The sequence below is a fragment of the Staurois parvus genome, unplaced genomic scaffold (genome assembly GCF_062004578.1).
Source record: "Staurois parvus isolate SC_StPar_1 unplaced genomic scaffold, SC_StPar_1.0 ptg000687l, whole genome shotgun sequence".
Taxonomy (NCBI): domain Eukaryota; kingdom Metazoa; phylum Chordata; class Amphibia; order Anura; family Ranidae; genus Staurois; species Staurois parvus.
In genome coordinates, this window is record NW_028318483.1 from 25313 (window position 1) to 48216 (window position 22904).

The following is a 22904-nucleotide window of genomic DNA, read 5'->3' on the forward strand; positions in this document are numbered from 1 at the left end:
CAGTGCTCTGCTGGACACTGATAGAAGTCACAAGACTGCTCTGACTGTTCTTGTGGCATCACTCCGTCACTGACCAAGCCAATGAGTTATTGCTCCAACTTTGCTCCTTCGCTGGTGATCAAGATTGTCCTCAGTGCCGCAGTCAGTGGGGGAGGGTTGGCTAAGAACAGGTGAGTGCTCTCTTTATTGATCGTTCCTGGCCAGTTGCCAACAGCAACAGAATTGCTTATGTTTCATGGACTTCAATAGAACATCAATAGCCGTGGCATGAAAAGATTTTTGTTGCTCGAAAGCTGTAGGCATTTTTTTTTTTTTTTTTTGTATCTTTAAACCACCTAAATATATTCACTAAAAATTGTTTATCCTTTGTAATTATTACACCTTTGTGTTGTTTCTGTTTATTTTCTCTTTAGGAAGAGTATGCAGTCTATGGCCTGAAATGAAGAGCAGCTGGTGATGATTGGGTATTTCAGAAGACCTGGTTACATTGAGAGACTGAAGGCATGAGGAATGCACAGCCTGCTGTACTGAACGGCTGATTTACCCAGTCCATGTTTGAGCTGCATCACCGAGTTTAAATATCGTTTATCACAGCAGTCAGGCACATGCAGACCTCCAGTGAAGGTTGCCACCATGTCTGTTAGCGCAACAGAGGGTGACATCCCAAGGTTCTTTGTGGGATGTGAGGAATCAGATGAGGGTCTGGACCAAGATAAAGCAGAAAATGTACATAATATCTATGACAACATTGATGACGAGGATGACGACGAGGATGAAGAATATGATTCTGTATGTATCATACACCTAAATGTTCACTACTGTTTATTTTAGAGGTTTTTTGTCCATATAGTGGTTATATTTTGCTGCTTTCGATAGTCCGCATTAATCCCACATGATATGATCTTTTCATGGTATGATTTTTCTGATGTCCTGTATCTATATAGAATGTTGAAGATTGCTGGCCAGGATTATCCTATAAAACCTGTATACATGGAACAGTTTCCCGCTGTGCCCTTTAGTATTAGAATGTACTAAGAGGAGGCCACACAGAGCATAACTGGTGAACTAAGGACATACACCCCCTTCCTTTCCCTTTGTGATCCTAACATCCGTGGATTGCTTGCTCTGATTTAGTGCTGACCAGCCATGTGGTGGCTGAGATTTTGATCTGTACATTCCAGTAGGCCAGATGTAAATAAGCATAACTGTGATTTTGTTTGGGGCTAATTATATGTGTAAGTTGAAAAGAGCATTTTTATAATAAACAAAGTAGTGCAATATTTGTAACAGTAGTGCAATAAATTCCACTGTATGCTTTTATGTATTCACAATTCTTACCAAAATCTTAGTTTTCAGTTGTGCCTGTTCACACCTGAACGTAGTGTCGCTTGAAGCTTTCAGCTAAAAAAAATCATGTTAACTTCTTTTGAAGCTTCAATGGAATATAAGTTAAAAAAAAATAAAAATCTCAAGAATACCTCTTTAAGCACTATACCACCTTGCTGGAGAAAAGAAATGAAAACAAAAATGCAGTTGTGTCCATAGTGATAAATTAGAATGCTGGAAGTCTCTGTCGCTTCAGTGCAGTCCAGTGGTCTGTTCAGAATGAAAGCATTCCAGCACTGTAGTGGTTAATGATACTCTGCTCATCCTAATCCTCCCTCTTGCTTTCTTTGTAGCCCCCAGAGAGACAGATTGTGGTGGGAATCTGCGCTATGGCTAAAAAATCCAAATCTAAGCCCATGAAAGAAATCTTGGAACGTCTGTCGCTGTTCAAGTACATCACTGTTGTTATATTTGAAGAAGACGTCATTTTAAACGAATGTGTGGAAAACTGGCCACTGTGTGATTGCCTCATTTCCTTTCACTCCAAAGGTAAAGCTCTTAATAGATAGAACTTTTAGCTGTGGGTAGTGGGTTCCTTTTTGGAACAATCGCCTTCTTGCAGATGCAGAGCAGATAGAAAACAGAAAAAGCTGTAGTTTCTATGGTTAATCCTGTCTACAGTTGCAGAGCTGTCTGCTTAGGCCAGGTAAATGTCTGCAGGTATCACACTTGGTAATCTGAACATAAGATGTGCTGCCCACACAGTGACTCACTCCTATAAAGCTTTCTAGCGGCTAATCAGATTGACTTTAAAATATCTGCACCTCTCAATTCAGTAATATTACTTCATGGGTTTTTAGAAAGAAATTTTATATGTATAGTAATATGTGTGTGTATGTGTGTGTATATATATATATATATATATATATATATATATATATATATATATATATAGTGTTACATTTACATTTCAGGCACGCTATTTACCTGAGACTGCTGCTGAACACTGCCATTTTGAATGTGCTATTGGCAGCCCCAGTATATTCAGAGCTGACACTCAAGAAGTGACACTAATATATATACACACACACACACCCAAGGTAGAATTGCTGAGCACGTATCTGGTACCACGTTTCAAGAACTTGTACATAATTAAAAAAAAAAAAAAAAAAGGGCAGTGAAGGGGTTAACTCGGGGGGGGCGATCAAGGAGTTAAACGGGATTACTGGTGTACTGGCGGGCAATCTAGCGCTATCTGGGAGGGGCGCTAACACTATCGGAAGTCGCCAGTGACACTGATACAGTGATCAGTAAAAATCGGTCACTGATCAGTGACACTGGTGACAGGGCAGTGAAGGGGTTAACTGGGGGGGGGGGGCGATCAAGGGGTTAAACGGGATTACTGGTGTACTGGCGGGCAATCTGGCGCTATCTGGGAGGGGCGCTAACACTATCGGAAGTCGCCAGTGACACTGATACAGTGATCAGTACAAATCGGTTCCCTGATCAGTGACACTGGTGACAGGGCAGTGAAGGGGTTAACTGGGGGGGGGCGATCAGGGGGTTAAATGTGTCCTAGAGTGTTTTAACTGTGGGTATGTGCTGTTTTACTCACAATTTGTATGTCTTCTTCTCTGTCTGGAACGAAATGTGTCCAGACAGAGAAGAATGACATCATAACCTGTCCTGTGTAACTGTCAACACAGGACAGGATAGGACAGGGACCGATCATCTGATTTCAGCCAGACATCACTGGCTGAAATCGAATGATTGATCCCTCCGGGATCAAATGGTGTCACCCGCGGGTCAGCGGGAGCGTGCGCGCCCCCTGCCTGCGAAAACGGGAGCGCGGAGCCCGTTTTAAAATGTGCTTTTGCGCCCCAGTGCCGCCCTGCACACGTATATATGCAGTGGCAGGGCGGCAAGTGGTTAAAAGATAAGTTCACCTTTTTGTAAAAAAAATTTTTGCAGGTAAAAAAAAAAGTACATTTATTATTTATTTTAAATTTTTTTTGATTTGGAGCCTAGAAAGCATTGCATTCGTGATCCGCAGATTGTGGGTGCCATGCAGGACACCAGCAGACTTGTCAGTGTATCTGTGTATGCTGGTATTTCGTATGGGTAAGCAGATACACACTGATATGAAGAGACAATGAACTACCGTGTTTCCCCGAAAATAAGACAGTCTTATATTTTTTTTGGCTCAAATAACACACTAGGTCTTATTTTCGGGGTAGGTCTTATTTTAGGGGAAACAGGGTACTACAGTGCTCAGCTGGACCGTGGTAGTTCAAAACTTCAGGCTGACAACCGCAATAGTTGTTGGTACTTGTAGTTTTCCATTCACAGAATTCTGTGGGTTTTCTTTTTTAATTTATTTTGACGACTAGTGGGGGAGAAGATCGCCCGTTAGCTGTCATTAGATTCAGCAGAGCGGGCAGCAGCTCCGGGAGTGGGAACATGTTACATGTTTCCAAAAGTGAACTTAACCTTTAAGAGTTACAAAATTAAAAGAGTGTTATCAAGTAATAAATGATTGTATAGGTCAATGCAGCCTTTATATTATATGGATCATGTAAAGTATTCCCAACAGCACTACCATCAGTTACACATCTGTACCATCTACTTATAAACAAACTAGAAATATTCTACCATAGACAACATATAGATTTTATTCGAGGGGTATAGGGGCGCAGCAAGCTATTAGAGTTGCTGGGATGCATGGATAGTCATATAGCTTAAGGATGCTGTCATTAAGAGCTCTGCTACACCCATTTCCCCTCGCAACTCACTAGGATAACTATGGAAAAAGACTTTGACTAGTAGTTCGGGGATGAAGATGGTAGACCTGAGGTCACAATCAGGGCATGGTTAAATTTGTTTAACAAAGTGCCCTGGGTTTTGGTACTGATAGTTTGTAACCATTCATAGAGGCACCTCCAAGCTCCCTGCCTGCTGTATGTGTCTGGTGGTGATCTAGAATGCTAAGTGAGTACAGGTTCTCTTTAAATCTTGTTTTAATGTAGGCTGTCCCAGTCTTCCCTGCTTCTTTTAGGGAGTTAATAATAAAAAGACATTTGCAATGGTTCTCGTTGTCTTTCAGTTGAAATAACATTTTCTTTTGCAATGTTTAATGTCTTGATTTTAATTAGGTCTATAAATGTACTCCTTATTTAAGGTTTTCCATTGGACAAAGCAGTTGACTATGCAAAACTCAGGAATCCATTTGTTATCAATGACTTGAATCTACAATATCAAATTCAAGACCGGTAAGTTTCTGTTGCCCATATCTGCTTTAAAAGATTGTTTAGTTTGTCGGAGCTGCAGGGCTTCTTCCAACATTGGTTTCCCTGACAGCTGAAAGCCCACTTAGGAGATCCCTTCAGCTGGTGTTCATCTTTATGCAGTAAACCACACTGGTAACCTGAATTGATCATTGACCTCTGCCTTCTGTCTAAGTAACTGAGCTACATTTGATTGGCCATGTTGAGATTTTCCAGCCATTCAGCCATTGAGTGTTGCTCCTGAGACAAAGCTGGTGCTTGACATCTTGAAACAGTTGTGTTATCCATTCATTGAGTATATATCTTATATACAGCACATTTGTTAATTAGTGGTTGCCTAGAGTACAGCTGGCTATACACAGATTGAATTTCAGCTGACTCCTGCTGAATTTGTCAGTTAATTTAATTGGTGGCTCTTTCGGCAACACGAGGCTTAACGTAAACAACATTTTCAGCTGACTTTTGTCGAAGGAGCCAGGCGGAAAATTCTCATCTGAACAGTGCCTGGATCCAGTCAGGTACAGGCACTATGCACAGATTCTGTCAGTTGTATCAGCTCTGAATGTTTGCATACCACAATTATCCAAGTGCCATTTAATTATTATAATAGTGTCTGCAAGCTATGATCACCTTATAAGTACTACTGACCGTACTTAGTACTACTTGTGGCAAGTTTTACACTGAATATTAACGTGTGTTACACTATTTTTCTTAATGTTTTTCTGTGTTTTTTTGCTTTCATTTTATGTACTTAAAGTGAAATTCAAGTCAGATCCTAACTATACCTAATTCTGCTCCCACCCCATCTCTATTCTGATGCCGCTTTGGTCTAGTCACATAATCTCTCCAGCGCCTGGCTTCAGTGAAGAGGAGGGATCGCCCTCCACGCCTGCAGAGCCTGGACGTTGACGCCACCCGTAGGCTTACTATGGGGCATCTGTTGTCTGCTGTCCCTCTTCTACACTGAAGCCAGCTCTGGGATCCCATCATGTGACTGGAGCACCTTCAGAATAGGTAAATATAGACATCTTTCTTTGCAGGGTGATTAGAATAAGGGTGGGAGCAGGTTTAGGTATAGTTAGGATTTGAAATGCTACATTAATTTAATTCTATAATAATCTTGGTCAATTAAACTGTAATAACTGACATTGCAAGTATTATAGCAATTATTGAAAGGAACATATATGAAAAGCTAGCATAACTGAGTCACTCCATTTTCTACAAAGACTAATAAGCACATTGTTTTTCATTGAAAGTGCATTTAGTTGGTATAACAATTTAATGCAGTGTTCCCTCTTGACTCTTTGTTTCACTCACAGGAGAGAGGTTTATAGGATCCTTAAAGATGAGGGGATCTTGCTACCTCGATATGCTGTCCTAAACCGTGATCCAAACAAACCTGATGGTAAGTAAACGCGTTCTTGCTTTATCCAGGGTTTGCCAAGATATGGACAAATGCCTCGGGAGTCCAGCCATGTGTACCAGACAGGCGTTCTGTCCAGTAGAATTAATTTGTATTTGGATCACAAAGGATCAAACTTCCAACACTGCCCACTTGTAACATAAATGCTGAGGTGTGAGTTAATTGCAACCTATGTTCCTTTCGCTGGAGTAGATGAAGCACGAGTTTAAAGTTGCTTTATGTTACAAAAGAGAGGAGCACCCCCTTTTTTTTTTTTTTATTGTTTCAAATATTTTATTGATGAAATCAGAAAATAATCTTCCATTTGTACAATGGAAATTGTTACAGGCAATAACAATAGCAACAGGGGATCCTCCATTAAGTACATTGAGAGAGTAAGATACATACATAGAAGCAGAGGTGCATGTTTCTTAAAATATAAACCTAAAATGCAAGAGGAGGGGTATGTCTCGGGTGCTTACTGGCGTATTCACCATTTATTGGGGTGGGAAATGAAAGGATAGGGGATAGATGGAAGATAATGCTGTGAAAGAAAAATAGTCCTTAAGTGGGCAATCGGAGGCAAAGCAAAGGATGTATTCTTAAAGATACGCAGCTATCAAAGCACTATTAGGAAAAAATCGTGAATAAAAATTTTAAGAAAAATGGTAGAGAAGACTACCACTGTAAGAACGAAAATAAGACGAAAAGAGGAGAGAAAGTAGGAAAGAATTTATGATTAAAGAGATAAGTGGGAGTAGGTTTTCCAGGGAAGGTGAGCCTAAAGTGGTCTCCAAACTACACGCATAGAGAATGTTTGGCATAACACTGACATAGGCACATGTAGGTTTACTTTTAAATGTTGATAGACATGTATTGTTTAAAGAAATCGGGCTCTTTAAAAGCGTCGAGTTCATCCAGGCGTTAATGTATAGGGTAGTGGTTGCTCTGCTAGTGTGGATCAGCCCCGTTCGCTGCAAGCACTAGCATTTAGCAACCTACACTGTTTTTCACGGAAGATTTGTATCAATTAATTGTGGGTCAAAGCAGTTTATACGCCCAACAATACATCGCCGCCCACCCATATTCAGCTCTTGCCAGACAATTTGCTTGAAAACCTATCAAAGTTTCCGATTGTAAAACGTTTTTGGGCCTATCCCTCAACATGGGCATTACAAAAAAGAATGAATTGCGGTCATATTTGACCACAGACCCAATTCATCATACGCCCATGTTCTCTGCTGCCATGATCAGGCATAGATATGAGATGATAATGCGCTTCGTGCATTTTAATGATGACACTCTCATGAAAAAATAAAAAAAAGAACATTGCATATATGCCCAACAAGGACCAGCAACGCACTGGTACGTCGCTGGACTTTGAGTGGTTATAACAGGAAGATGCTTGCAGCTGCAGGCATCATCCTGGTTTCGTTTTTTCAGCTGGCCGTTTGGTTTTTATGTACAGGCAATCCTAGCGCTAATTGGCTGCTGAATCGCTTTTACAAGCAGCGGGAAGGGGCAGTCCCTACCCCCGCTTGCCACCTTACATGACTTTCTCGGCACTCTTATCCCACCAGGGAACTAGAGAATGCAGCTGGCAGTTATGCTGGCTGACCATTGAGCTGATCAGAGACTGGAAAGGCTGCAGTCATCTCTATGGTCTAAGAAACCGGAAGCAATGGGCATTTTATCATTTCCGTTTTGCTGGATATAAACGGTGCCATTTTTAAATTGGGAAAGCATCTGATCACACTAATCTTGGTGTGATCAGTTGCTTTAAAGAGATGGTAAACTGCCCAAATAAATTCTAAAAAATCTTCCTGGAAGTTAAGAGCATAATGTCCTAGTATGCAATGCATACTAGCACATTATGAAAGACTTACTTGAAAACTAAGCCCTCCAGCAGAGTGCTGTCATGGCCCCCGAGCCTTCCTTGTCGTCAGTCCTGCATATGCGTGAAGGGAGTTTCGGCCACAGCACAGCCGCTCAATGTACGTCACGTCGTCCATTCAGAGTGCAGTGATCATACTCCAGTGTTCTCACCGGCGCTTCTACAGTAAATATCTCCTAAACGGTGCGCATTTAGGAGATATTATTATTATTATTATACAGTATTTATATAGCACCAATAGTTTGCTCAGCGCTGTACATTATAATGGGAGACAGTACACGAGACCGTACAGTAGCAATACAATACACAAGGGGTTCGAAGGCCCTGCTCCTTGGAGCTTACAATCTAGGAGGGAGGGGAGAGTGGTACAGGAGGAAATAGCTGTGGGGGATGGAGTGGTGGAAAGAGCAGAGGAGATCAGCAGTTAGGTGAGGGCTGGGTAGGCTTCTCTGAAGAGATGGGTTTTCAGGGTGCGCCTAAAGGTGAGGAGGGTAGGTGACTGTCTGATGGATTGGGGTAGTGAGTTCCAGAGGATGGGGGAAGTCCTGGAGACGGGCATGGGAGGAGGAGACCAGGGAACTGGGTGGTAGATGGATATCAGGTCGGTGATGTAGTTTGGGGTAGTGTTATGAACAGCTTTGTACGTCAATGTTAATATTTAGAATTTTATGCGTTGGACAATCGGAAGCCAGTGGAGGGATTGGCAGAAGGGGGAGGCGGATACGGAGCGGTTGGTGAGGTGGATGAGTCTGGCCGCAGGATTCAGGATAGACTGAAGCGGGGATAGCCTGTGTTGGGGTCGGCCGGCGAGGTGGGAGTTGCAGTAGTCAAGTCGTGATATGATAAGGGAGTGAATGAGTTGCTTTGTGGTTTCTGGAGTTAGGAACATGCGTATTTTGGAGATGTTGCAGAGGTGGAGTCTGCATGAATTTGTCAGCGATTGGATCTGGGGCTGGAAAGACAGATTGGAGTCTAGAATGACACCTAGTACTTTGGCTTGCAGGGTGGGGCTAATGGTGGCGTTGTTGGTCGTGATGGAGAGGTCGGGGGGGGGGGATGGGCGCAAGCTGGGGGAAGACTAGGAGCTTGGTTTTAGCAAGGTTTAGTTTAAGGAAGTGGAGTGACATCCAGTCTGATATGTCGTTCAGAAGGCTAGTGATTCGGGCGGAGACTGAAGGGGTGAGGCGAGGGGTGGAGAGATAGATTTGAGTGTCATTGGCAGAGATGGTAGTTGAAGCCGTGGGAGTGTATCAGTTGACCAAGGGAGGAGGTGTAGATGGAGAAGAGAAGGGGCAGAACCTTGGGGGACCCCAACAGAGCGAGGAAGTGAGGGGGAGTTGGCAACGTTATAGGTAACACTGAAGGAGCGTTGTGATAGATAGGGAGAGAGCGGAGTCTCTGAGGCCAAAAGAGTATAGTTTTTTGAGGAGGAGGGGGGTGGTCGACCGTGTCGAAAGCCGCAGAGAGGTTGAGGAGTAATAGCACTGAGTAGTGGCCTTTGGCTTCGGTGGTTAGCAGGTCGTTGGTGAGTTTGAGTAGGGCGGTTTCGGTGGAGTGTAGGGGACGGAAGCCAGTTTGTAAGGGATCAAAGAGGTTGTTGTCGGTGAGGTGGGAGCTTAGGCGAGTATAGGCTAAGCGCTCAAGGAGTTTGGATGAGAATGGCAGCAGGGAGATGGGTCTAAGGTTGTTTAGGTCGGTGGGATCCAGGGAGGGTTTTTTAAGTATGGGAGTGATGTGCGCGTGCTTCAGAGGGGAGGGGAATGTGCCAGTAGAGAGGGAGAGATTAAAGATGTGAGTGAGGGAGCGTAGGATGATTGTAGGAGTTGTTCAGTGACAGGGTCAAGGGGGCAGGTGGTAAGGCGAGCTTCAGAGAAGACCTTGGTGACCTCTTCAGTGGTAGCAGGGTCAAAGGAGTGGAGTGTTGAGGGGGTTTGAGTGTGGGGCATGTTGGGCGGGGTAGAGGTCTGCACAGTGGCGAGGTCGAAGGGGAGGAGTGTTGAGGGGTTTTCGTGTGAGGGATGCTAGGTGGGGTGGAAGTCTGAGCAGTGGTGATGTCCCTGCGAATTGCGTCGATCCTTCTTTGGAAGTGGTTAGCAATCTCGTGGGCGGTGAGTGAGGTACTCGGTGGAGGTGGAGGCGGAGAGAGCAGAGAGTTGAAGGTGGAGAAGAGCCGGCGAGGGCTGGAGGAGAGGGTATTGATGAGGGTTACAAAGTAGGCTTGCTTGACAGCGTGGAGGGAGGAAGTGTAGGTGAGGAAGGTGGATTTATATCGGGTGAACGCTTGTTGGGATCTGGATTTGCGCCATAGTCGCTCTAGTGCCTCTTCTTTAAAAAAATATAAAATGTTCAAGGTAATTTTATAGCAAAAAGTTTTTTTCATGTGTTGGCCCTGAAATGCCAGGATAGTAGAAGCACCATACAAATGACACCTTTTTGGAAAGTTGACACTCCAAGATATTTGCTAAGGGGCATGGTGAGTATTTTGCAGATCTCATTTGTTGCCACAAGTTTTTGGAAAATGAAGAAAGAAATTAAAATGTAATTATTCTTTTCTTTGTTTTTTTTTTGTTTTTCAAAATCTGGTGACAAAAAATATCTGCAAAATACTCACCATGCCTCTTATCACATTCCTTGGGGTGTCTACTTTCAAAAAAGGGGTCATTTGGGGGTGTTTGTACTATTCTGGCATTTTAGGGCCTCTGAAACTGTGATGGGTAGTGAGAATGTGACATGAGGACATATGCCTGAAAGTAGTCATTGGATTGTGGGGGCCGTACGCAGCTAGACTGCCAAAAAGTCTCTCACATGTGGTATCCCCATACTCGGGAGAAGTAGCAGAATGTGTTTTGGGGTGTTATTCTACATATACCCATAGCATGTGTGAGCAATATATAATTTTGTGACAACTTTGTGAAAAAAAAAAACCAAAACATTTTTGTCAGTTTACAAAAACCTGTGGCAATCAAAATCTTCAATGTACTCAACATGCCTCCCAACAAATTCTTTTGGGGTGTCTACTTCCAAAAAGGGGTAGTTTGGGGTTTTTTTTGTACTTCCCTGGCATTTTTAATTGGGATTAGTAGAATACATTTTGGCCTAAATTTGAGTTTATTGGATATTTCTTATAACAAAGTAGAAAATATAATTTTTTTTTCAAAACTTTTGGTCTTTTTTCATTTATATTGCAAAAAATAAAAACCCAGTGGCGATCCTATACAAGCAAAAGAAAGCTCTATTTGCGTGAAAAAAGGATAAAAATTTTGTTTGGTACAGTGTTGCATGGCAGCGCAATAACCAGTTGAAATAGCGCAGTGCCGAATAGGAAAAAATGACTTGGTCATGAAGGGGGATAAAACCTTCTGGAGCTGAAGTGGTTAAGTAGGATGGTGCACATAATGCTTCCAGTCCTCCTCTGGTTGAAAATCTGTAGCCCATTCTGAAGGCACTGAATCTCCATTTGGACCACATGGAAACAAGGCAGGTGTATATTTATGATACGAGGTGTCACAGTGGGGGTGGCAGAAGAGCATAATTTTTCAAATTCAGTAAAATATGTAGTAAAATTATGATGATAGGCTAGGTGGTTAATTGATGACCTTTTTATAGTTTGGAAAAGTAATTTCCCATGATTAGTAGTAAAGTATCTCAGCCTTGAGCTTTCAGGCTAGGTTCATATTTGTGTAATGCAGGAACACTCGCAAAATCGTGGGTGTTCTTGCAGTGCCCACTAAAAGGTTCATTATTTTTTTTTTTTTGCATGTGCACGGAGGTGCCATTAATTGTTATTGACACCCCAATGCACCTTGCTGAAGTGTGTGGGAAATTGATCTTGCAACAAAACCCATGGTAGCAAATTACCATGCGTTTTCATGCAACATGATTTTAATAACAAAAAGGGTAAATCACTTCTTTGGTGTGTTTTAGGTGCATTATGCAGCATATTCAAAAGAACGGGCTGCTCTACCGCAACTTGATACAGACATGAAAAAATGTACTGCATCACACAGATATGAACCAAGCCTACCATTAGTTGTGGAAAATATTCACAAATTGCTCATGAATTACACTGGAGAAGAGCAAATAGTGATGAACTGTAAAATATGTTAGTATCCCTATATCTTTTTAATATTGATATTGTTAGGTGTTATGCATTTTCCAGTGACTGTAAGTATACTGTATAAATACATACAAAAAAAAACAACATATGCTGGTTGAAGACTGGTAGGGTACAGCAGCCATCCTATCATCAAAGTTCTTTCCGTAGTCATTTGGAAGATGCTTGCCAGTCATTACTGGCAGGAGAGATGTTCTAGGAAATCTGTATGATTGACAGCTGTGATGAACTATTGAAGCATAAAGCCAGCTCTATTTTTAACATTATCCAGCACTATCGAGCTTGTTAACAGAGATCAGCAGCCTAGAAGTTAAAGACAATGAAAGCTTATCACCTTACATTATCCACATTTTACCATTAAACTCCCTCTTTTCATGTGCCATCAATATTTTTTACCTTGTTCTTATAGTGCGAAACCCTTTCATTACTCCCTGTGACATTACCACCAGGCTTGTAAAATACTTGCAGACACAGTGGCTGAGAACCAAATTCCTATTAACTCCCCCCCCCCCCCCACAACTATATTTCCAAAGTGCCTTTTCTGTATGCACAGTGCATGAACAGGCTCTTGACAGTCACATTGTAAGCATACTTTTTTTTAGGAAAGAAATAAAATGTGCTCATGCATACAGTGAGGCAGCACTGGTATTGCTGGCTGCTAAACAGTTTTCATTCAGCAGCCTCTCCATAACACCTCCTAAGAATGTAGATAAGGATGGGTTCTGCAGAGGGGGGCCTCTAAATCATACATACAGGGGTTGGACAAAAACACTGAAACACTCCATGATTTGCAGGTGTGAAAGTGATGACATTTTGTTTCCTTTTGAAAGCAGATGTGATGTAACATTTTTTTTGCTTCTACTGTGTGATGAGACACCTAGCTAACAGGTGGGAAGCCTCACTTTCATCATTCACTGCGTACGCTGCTAGTAATACAGAGTCATGTCAGAGCTTACTTAGCTTCAAAGAGGGCAAATTGTTGGTGTCCGCTTAGCTGATGCCTCTGTGAGTGAAGTTGCCAATTTATTTGCGATGTCGCAGGCTACAGTATGATGGCTTATACAGTTTCTGGGTAAACGCCGTCTGATAAGTATAAGCACGGTCGACATGGTCAACTGACCGAAAGAGACAAAAGGACATTGTGTAGGATTGTGACCCAGAATAAGAAAACCACTGCTGCAAAAGTGACTGCAGATCTCAGTTTTGGTCTTCACGGGACTGAGATTGAGCTCTGCATAGCTAATGCGTAGAATATTGAAGTGAACCAGTGTGCTTATTGTAACATTCTAAGGCAACCACAGGTCAATAGAGCAGACACCTTCATGTGTCTGTTCTCATCCTCTTGTCTTCAAGTTCCTGTTATCACCAAAGTTTCCATGCCCTGGTATTCAGTCATCATTGCAGCAACCATGTTGATCCTTGGCCCTCTCCTGTCTCCGTTCCATTCTGTTGGACTTCCACAAAGATTGATTTACTGGCCTGGAAGGGCCTACTTTTAAGACATGAGTCCCCCCCCCCCCCCCCTTTCCCAATCCCAAATAATCAGAGCCAACATGTCCACTGCATAGACTGTCTTGCAGAAGGTCACAATTCTTGTAGGCTGAGTTTATGATAATTGTTTTTATGTAAAAGAAAAAGAAAAATTGTATTTTTTTTTTCTGTTACCTCTTCCTTGTTCCATTCATCTAATTTGATAAGGCATACCTGATTTTGAGGTCTTTCTTCATTCTTTTCTGCAAGATTGCTATTTGGTTCACACCAATCTTTTTGTAACTGTGACTGTGTAACTTGTTTCTGCCGATTCACACTGAAATGAAAGAGTTTGTAAAATAAATGAGAAATTATAGGGTAAATGTATTCTTTTGGCTTGCCACGTTTGTAGTAATTGCTTACAAAAGAGCTTACAAAAGAAATGGATCCCACAAACTTCAGGCTTTTCTCTTAGGGAGAGATTACTATAACTGGAGCGTACAAAGTCTGATGAAGCTCTGCATAAAACCAATCGGCTTCCAGGTTTTATTGTCAAAACTCAATTGAACAAGCTGAAGTTAGAAGCTGATTGGCTACCATGCATAGCTGTACCAGAATCTGAGTGCGCCAGTTTTAGTAAATCTCTTCCTTAACTTTGTCATTTCTGTTGGGGGCATGTTGGTACAGCTTTATAGTGGTGATGATTTGGTGCATTATACATACATAATGTTACCAACATGTTCATTGCATGCCATGCTAGTATTACCACTGCTAGCATTGGCCTAATAGTATTTATCACTTGTGTTCATCAGCCCCTATGAATTTTTCAGTTGTGATAAGTGTACAACTTGTACGGTAAATTTTTTGGTTTTTAAAGTAGCTCAGGACTTTTCTAAAACCGTATGCATTAAAAAAAAATAAAAAATTACAGACATTAATTGTAAAGTCACTGCCTATGTCTGAATGTCACAAGCTAATGAAGGTTGGAAATATATTGTATATTGAGTTGCCAAATATTTTACCTTTTTGTTTTCTATATAGATGGTAAATCTATAGAGAATTAATTCATACCAGCTGCCAATTTCTCTTAGTACAATTTTCTTTAGAGGAATGTTAAACAATTAGAGATTGAATAGTTTTTACAGTTGGTGCTCCCTTTGGTCTGTCAAATCTGAAAAGGAGCAGAAGTCTGGACATTAACCACCTCCCTTCCGGCTGTTGTATATAAATGGCCTGATGGTGGCAGTGCAGGGTCGGGTGGCCGTTTATAAACGGCCTCGCTGCACCCTGCTTGTGCGCGCTCCCTGGGACACAGTGGAACACCGATCGTCAGACGGGACTTTCGTACGAGGTCCCGATCATGTGATCGCTGATTGGCCAATCAGTGATCACATGCAAAGTAGTAAGCTTACTACGTGTGAAATCTGTGAATGATCACAGAGGTCACATGGTACAAGGCTATTCACAACAGCCTTGTACCATGTGATAAGCTGTGACCAATCACAGCTCACTCAGTAGTTCTCAATGGCTGCAAGAATACAGCTAGAGAAAAGGAGAAATGATTGCTTTTACATCCTTTATGGGTGTAAAAGCAATCAGTGTAAAAAAGAAAAAAAACTTCATCACCCCCCACAAGTAGTACAGTGTCACCATGGTGACATTTTACATAATGTCACCATTTGGTGACATTATGTAAAAAATAAAAAAAAAAGTAAAAAAAAATGTTTTTAAAAATTATAATTTTGGTTACAAACTAATTTTTTTTTTTTTTATTAAAAATATAACGGAATAAATTTTGGCCAAGATTTATGATGAAATACTATTTATTTGCAAAATGTTATAAGAAAAACACTTTTTTTTTCAACATTTTTGGACTTTTTTACATAGCAAAAATAAAAATCCCAGTGGTGAATAAATACCACCAAAATAAAGCTTTATCTGTCTCAAAAAAATGCAAAAAAATTAATATGGGTACAGTGTTGCATGACCGCGCAATTGTCATTCAAAGTGTGATAGCACTGAAAGCTGAAAATTGGCCTGGACAGGAAGGGGGTAAAAGTGTCCGGACTGGAAGTGGTTAAAAAAGCAGTGCTACTGGAATGTATCCTGGAAGGGTTCTGATGTGGAGCATTCCTTTTTAAGTAGCACTTACAATTACAATCTGATAGACTTTCATTGTTCAGATCACATGAGCTTCTAATGTGATACTTTGAAGCTGCATAGTGTTGTCAACACTAGCATTAAGCAATTGAGGCATGGCATAAATTTGTGGGAGGGTATGATAGGATGTATTTATATTTAAAATGTTAATGATATTGTAGTAGTGATCTTCTGTGCTAGGTCTCGCTCTTTTAAATTGTAAGCTCTAACAAGCAGGGCTTTCTGATTCCTCTTGTATTGTATTGTAAATGTAATGTCTCAATTCTGTAAAGAGATGTGGAAACTGTTGGAGCTATATAATTCCTGCATAATGATATAATAATTGGATTTTTAAGGATAATCAAGGGCCTGTTCATATTGTTGTGGTGCAGCAATGTGCGGTGTTGCGATGCAGCTCTGTTCATTTTGACCACAGTTGTCCATTCCCAGCTCAAAGGCAAATCTAAATGGATGCTTATTCCTGGAGCCTGGAGAGTGACGCTGTGTATTACCTGTCTTGCTGAGGTTTGCCAGATGATCCCCTGAGTTACCTTTCCAGATCCAGATGACCAGAAGTGGTCTGATTTACTCAAATGCGCATGATGTTCCGCTTTCTGGTTAGTGCAATATACATTCATTCACAGCCACTGGAAACACAGAAATTCACCTGATGATATATTACTGAACTTGGAATCATATTACCTTTGTATCACTTGTGCACTTTAACCGTCAATACCAAGATGTTATTCACATTATTGGTTATAGCGCTCCACAGCGCATATTATTGTTACTATACCATACATACAGTTTACTAGATCGATTTATCCATATTCTATACTGCGCTGCATTTTTATATTTATTAACCAATAATGTCTGATCCACTTTTCCCTTGTTTGCATCCGAATGTGGTGTGGGAAATCCTTGTTACATACGCATTTCCTGCACTTTGTTCAAAATACACTGGGTGTACGATCTGCAGGTGTCAATATATTCCTAATGACAACCCAAACGCAGTGAGTTTGCCTGCACAGAATTGCATGGTTCTACAGTACCATTTGATTTGGTGCAGTGTGTTTTGAAAGTAGTGCACGCGTTAATTTTTGTATGATCCAGTGTGATTTTATCCCATTCATATGATTGGGCTGAAAATCGCACCGCATAGAGTCCCTGTTCTTGTTTCAGGTGTGAACTGGCTCTTAATGCATTTTTTTTCTTTGGCCTCTGGCACTTCTAGGAGTGTCAGAGGCTAACTGAAGCACCAGCATGTACCATTGTATAAAAATAGACTTGCCAGCATTTCCTGTCCTTTCTTTCCCTGTTTTCATTCCATAAATCTTGGAGAAAATCACGGAAAAAGCCTTGGAGATCATAATTGCCCCCATATGATTAAAAAGGATATTGCTTCAGCGTGCTAGATTGGAGAGATATATGCATGTTCTGCAGTTGTTCCTTATTGATTAAAGTTACAGGCCTATCACTACATCCACATTTGTGTTTGCAATCAATCAAGCATTCATAAAATTGTTTTCCTTTTATGCACACCCCAAGGTATTAACCAGATAGACTGAGCGACCTTATGCCTAGTACACAAGGAGAAAATCGGACGAATAATCGCCCGTGTTTTTTGTTTTTGTTTTTTTTTGTTTTCTTTTTTTTTCTGCATGCTAGTCTCATATCGAAAACGAATAGGTTACTAGAGTTACGAAAATTCTCGTAAGACAGAATATAACTCCTGCAATGATATATTGTGGTGTATTCTTTCATTTCCAAGCATGCATGGTCTTGGTCACCCATTTTTTATGGACGGATACTGTACGGATTTAAAAAAAAAAAATAAAACTTTGTTGTGGTATTATTGTATGAGAAAAAATATCATGCTTGTCCCTTCGGATAATTTTGCATGAACTCTTGTGATTGGCTCTGACCACTGACATTACTTAACAAAGAACTAAAGTGCAAAATACATTTCAAACAGGCAGGGTTTTTGCACTGTCTGTTCTGCGATAAAATACTTACCTGCCTGTTCACAATCCCCTTATTACCATACACTGGGCAGCTCAGTTTACATCCTGGCATACTGCCTGTGTGCCAGGGTGACTGCATTCCTGCACATGCACGGGGGGGTGACATCATCCTGTGCCAGTCAATAATCACAGCCAAAGACTGGCACCCTGTTAAATCTGGAGAGAAGTTGCCAGCGTCTGGCGTCAGACTATTAGAACAGAGGTTAATATTTTTGTCTTTAGTTCCACTTTAAACAATTGCTATCTATAAAGATTCACTCAGTGAGTAGGCTGATCTACCTCATTTACTTACCTGCTGATCTGGCAGCTACCTCATTTACATACCTGCTGGGTGCCATTGTTTCCCATTTCTGCCAATTTTCTTTGCAGAAGGGGATAACACTGTGGGACTGAGCCCTGATGTCTTCCACTGGGTGGAGTGTCACATGCTCCTTACTCTTACCCGCCATACAGCATCATGGAAGCAGCTCCCCACTGCTGCTCTTGCTTGCAAAGAGCTTGAAAAATTTTAGTCCTCTGTTCCTGCTGCCAGGCCATCCAGCCCTCACCTGCTACTAACTGTGTGGGTATTGTGAGTACTTGCTTGAGGTTATAGGTTTCCTTACTACCCTGCAGTTGTACCATATCTGATTGTGAGGAAGGGGCACAGTCCCGCTGTACTAGGCACCCTTCGTCGCAGTCTACAAACTGCTCCAGTGTGCTTACTGATGGTGTTTGACTCATTTTTCACTGAGAACCAGTTTGTTCCTGGCCTGGTGGCTCAGAAATCTGACTCTGGACTTGAAGTAATTTTCTTCCTGTGCTTCAGAAGATCCTCAGGATGACTTTCTTCTACTTTCAGCCACATGATGGGGTTTCTTTTATTCATCAGCTCTATGAAATGAGTGAACTGGTGGCCTTCAAAGTGAAGAGTTTCTTACCAGCACACTTTGGATCTCCAGAACCGGTCTAAAGCAACCACATCATAAATACAATCGTGATGCTTTGGAGCCACTCAAGATTGTTTCCTCAGGCATATGATATTGGTGCAGGCATTGTCCATACTTGGCCTTAGCCGGTCATGTATTGGTAGCTGTTGAGCAGCAAGATATTATAAGTGGAAATTAATGCCAATCTCACCTGTCTGGTTGGCATTTGGAGTATAGTAAGTGAGATTCTGCGGGTCTTGTAGTTCTATATGAATGATGAACATATGGCATTTTATTTGTTTAAAGAATTTTTTTTAAGCAATATCACAAGGTAATTTCTCTAATATACAAAGGAATTTAGGGAAGAAGTGCATTTTTATAAGACTAACCCTACCCATGAGATATAGAAGCAGGGATATCCAAAATTTTGGTTTATTATGGAGTGTTTCAATAAGGGGTAAGAAATTAGTATCCAAATAATGTGAAATAGGAGTCTTAATTATATGACAGATATTTTTATTTCTGCACTATTTTAATTTGGGATGCAGGATCTATTCTGGATATAGTGTCAGTGTCCAATAGTGATTTCTCCCAGTTACCCTTGAAGCCTGAGAAACCTTTATATTCTCTGAGGTCCAATAGATGAAAAAACAGATTGGTTGGCATTCTAGATAAATGAATGTATCCTCGGTATAGAGAGAGAGATTTTTTTCCAATTAATTTTAGGACTTTTAACAGGTGAGGAATTTCTTAGTAGTAAGGCAAGTGGCTCCAAAGCTACAGCAAATCGTATAGGCCAGAGGGGGCAATTTTGTTCAGTACCTCAAAAGATCATAAAGGGTGCAAAGAGGTATTAAGCTGGATTCTCACCTAGGGGGCTGTATATATTTCACTTGTTTTAAGAAATTGGGTCCAAACCAAGGAGATAATTGCCCTACCTTCTGCATGTGTGAACCGTATGTATCTGGGACTGGATGGATAGAAATACAGATCGTTTGCTAGGTAAAACAACTCCATGTATGTATTTTACCTTTTTGCATTTTGAGATCTACCTTGAGTTCAGCTTTCACTGTGTCTAGGTCACTATCAATCATCCAAAAAAATGGAAGGCTTCATTCCTTTTATCTGCTGTCAAAAGGTTTTCCATATAATAGTAAGAATTTAAAAATAAGGAAGACAAGTGAATGGGGCTTCCATTGTGACGATCGCGGCGTCAGACCCCAGCCCTTCTCACCAAACTCGTGACCGAAGGACTAGCCAATCTAAAACTGCGCTGTCATGTGCGTAACAATGCCACGCCCAGCTGCACTCTGCACAAAGATTTTCCAGCTAATGGACCACAATCTGTGTATCTGCAGCCTGGAAGCGATTGTTACTGGGTCAGGTTAATTACGCAATTAACCCTTCACACTGCCACCACCTCCTTTTTGTACAAAGAAAGCGGAAACTCGGCAATATCAGCAATAACACTATGATGTTTGTATAAGCGTCGGTATACCACTGTCACCGCAGGCAGAGATATACCGAAGTTTAAAACACACACACACACACACACACACACACACACACACACACACACAATAGCGCTCTTCAGAGGCAGGGGTTCTCAGTTTGCATTAAAGAGCTTTAGAAACCGTTCAACACTTTCAGAAAGTAAGATTCATTACTAAAAGGTCAAAAAGGTGCAATAAAAATATTTACAGAAAAAGATGTAGCATGCATATATATATATATATATATATATATATATATATGCACACAGAGAGCAATAACACAGCAAAGAGATAACAGAAAGAAGCTTAGGAGGGAGAGTACTTGCCGTCAGCCTGGGTTAAGCAGATCAAGTTTCAGAGCCAAAGGGCCATCTCCCAAGTTGGTTCCGATGTTAAAAGGGAGAATTCTTAAACTTAGCTCAACTCAGCTTAGTTTAGCTTTTTCTAGGAACACAGCAGGGTGTCTCCCTGAGGCTGAGAATCAATTGCCTCATTTGGGTGGGTGTTGCAGGCGGAGACCCAAGCTATGACCAAAAACCCTCGCAGTTGATGTCATGGTTCATAACTTACCCTGGATACATATAACATTCTATCCACGAGTAGAATAATGCGCAGAATCTTCTGAACGTTTACATATGAAATATGACATAAGGAGATATCATTCTCTGCTTTCCTGTATATGTCAGATAGGGGGTGTAATATATCAGACGACTTGTATTAATGAGACCAATCTGAATATATGCCCAGTTTTTATGTACGTCTGTTATATTCCAAGATATGTAATCATAGGGGAAAGTGAGTCTTGAATGTGATGTCTGCTTTATTGCTTATCTGGAATGTCTTTGAGGCTCAGCGAGGGACTTGGTTTATGGCTTTACGATCCCTTTCCAAGCAAGAGTATCGCTGACATATGAGTACCAGCTAATTGAGGTTTACATGTCACTCAACAGAGAGGGAGGGGGGGATATCGGAGGAATCTGATTTGGGAGAGAGAGATATAAGATGGAGAGGTTTGGGGCAAAATGGATGACCGCGTCCATATCTGTGTGCATGATTGCTACATCCATCATTAAAGCAAACTATAGCACATTCAATAGTATGCACATAACAACACACACACACTTTAATTTGTGCTGCAGTGTTTTTTTTCTTTTTTCTTTCTTTTTTTTTTTTTAATACATGGTCCATTTTTTTTTAAACTCTTTTTTGGACTTTTATGCTGTTACTATGCGCCGCAGTAACCGCACACTTCAACACAGTGCATTGAAGTGAAATGAACCAATGGGAAATAAGGCTATTTGTTGTGTCCATGTGTTGGAACTGTACTGGGCAGCTCGGGGCTTCTGGTGAGAATGAGCCCACAGTGTTGTATGTTCATTTAATTATTAATTATAATACATTAAAATTATATGTATATATTTATATATACAAACACTGGGCAGAAAAAAAATTAAACAAACAATTTGAAAACACATCAGATCAGAAAAATATCATGCTGGGTATCTATACTGATATGGACTGTATAATGTGTTAGTAACGCAAGGATGCCCCATCGTTTGATGGGAATGAAAATTATCAACCTACAGAGGACTGAATTCAAAGACACCCCGAAAATCAAAGTGAAAAAATTATGTAGCAGTCTAGTCCATTTTGCTGAAATTTTATTGCAGCAACTCAAAATGGTACTCAGTAGTTTGTATGGCCCCCATGTGCGTGTATGAATGCCTTACAATGTCGGGGCATGCTCCTAATGAGATGACGGATGGTGTCCTGGGGTATTTCCTCCCAGATCTAGACCAGGGCATCACTGAGCTCCTGGACAGTTTGAGGTGCAACCTGGCGGTGTCGAATGGACCAAAACATGATATCCCAGAAGTGTTCTATTGGATTTAGGCCAGGTGAGCATGGGAGCTATTCAATGGTGTCAATTTCTTAATCCTCCAGGAACTGCCTGCATACTCTCACCACATGAGGCCGGGCATTGTCGCGCACCAGGAGGAACCCAGGACCCACAGCACCAGCGTAGGGTCTGACAATGGGTCCAAGGATTTTATCCCGATACCTAATGGCAGTCAGAGTGCCATTGTCTATCCTGTAGAGCTCTGTCTGTCTCTCCATGGATTTGTCTCCCGAGACCATTACTGACCCACCACCAAAATGGTCACTCTGAACATTGTTACAGGAAGCATAACATTCTCCACAGCTTCTCCAGACCCTTTCACGTCTGTCACATGTGCTCAAGGTGAACCTGCTCTCATCTGTGAAAAGCGCATTGCGCCAGTGACGGACCTGCCAATTCTGGTGTTCAGTGGCAAATGCCAATCAAGCTCTACAGTGTCAGGAAGTGAGCACAGGGCCCATTGGAGGACGTCGAGCCCTCAGGCTACCCTCATGAAGTCTGTTTCTGATTGTTAGGTCTGTTTCTGATTGTTTGGTCAACATTCACACCAGTAGCCTGCTGGAGGTCATTTTGTAGGGCTCTGGCAGTGCTCATCCTGTTCATCCTTGCACAAAGGATACCAGTCCTGCTGATGGGTTAAGGACATTCTCCAGCCCTGTCCAGCTCTCCTAGAGTAACTGCCTGTCTCCTGTAATCTCCTCCATGCTCTTGATACTGTGCTGGGAGACACAGCAATCCTTCTGGCAATGGCACATATTGATCTGCAATCCTGGAGGAGTTGGACTGCCTGTGCAACCTCTGTAGGGTCCAGGTATCGCCTCATGCTACCAGTAGTGACACTGACCCTAGCCAATTTAAAAACTAATGAAAAAATAGTCAGAAAAGATGAGCAGGGAAAAAAATGTCAGTGGCCTCCACCTGTAAAATCATTCCTGTTTTGGGGGTGGTCT

The 22904-nt window shown here is 41.5% G+C and overlaps 1 protein-coding gene across 1 annotated transcript in view; it reads left to right on the forward strand.

The window, feature by feature from the left end:
• The first annotated feature begins 416 nt into the window (after positions 1-416).
• The window catches only part of PPIP5K2 (diphosphoinositol pentakisphosphate kinase 2), an 85026-nt gene continuing 62538 nt past the window's right edge, over positions 417-22904 (forward strand). Inside the window, exons 1-4 of the mRNA XM_089652596.1 lie at positions 417-789; positions 1680-1875; positions 4505-4595; positions 5930-6015. Coding sequence (XP_089508722.1) covers positions 634-789; positions 1680-1875; positions 4505-4595; positions 5930-6015 — 529 coding nt within the window. The 5' untranslated portion in view covers positions 417-633. The remainder of the gene's footprint in view (positions 790-1679; positions 1876-4504; positions 4596-5929; positions 6016-22904) is intronic.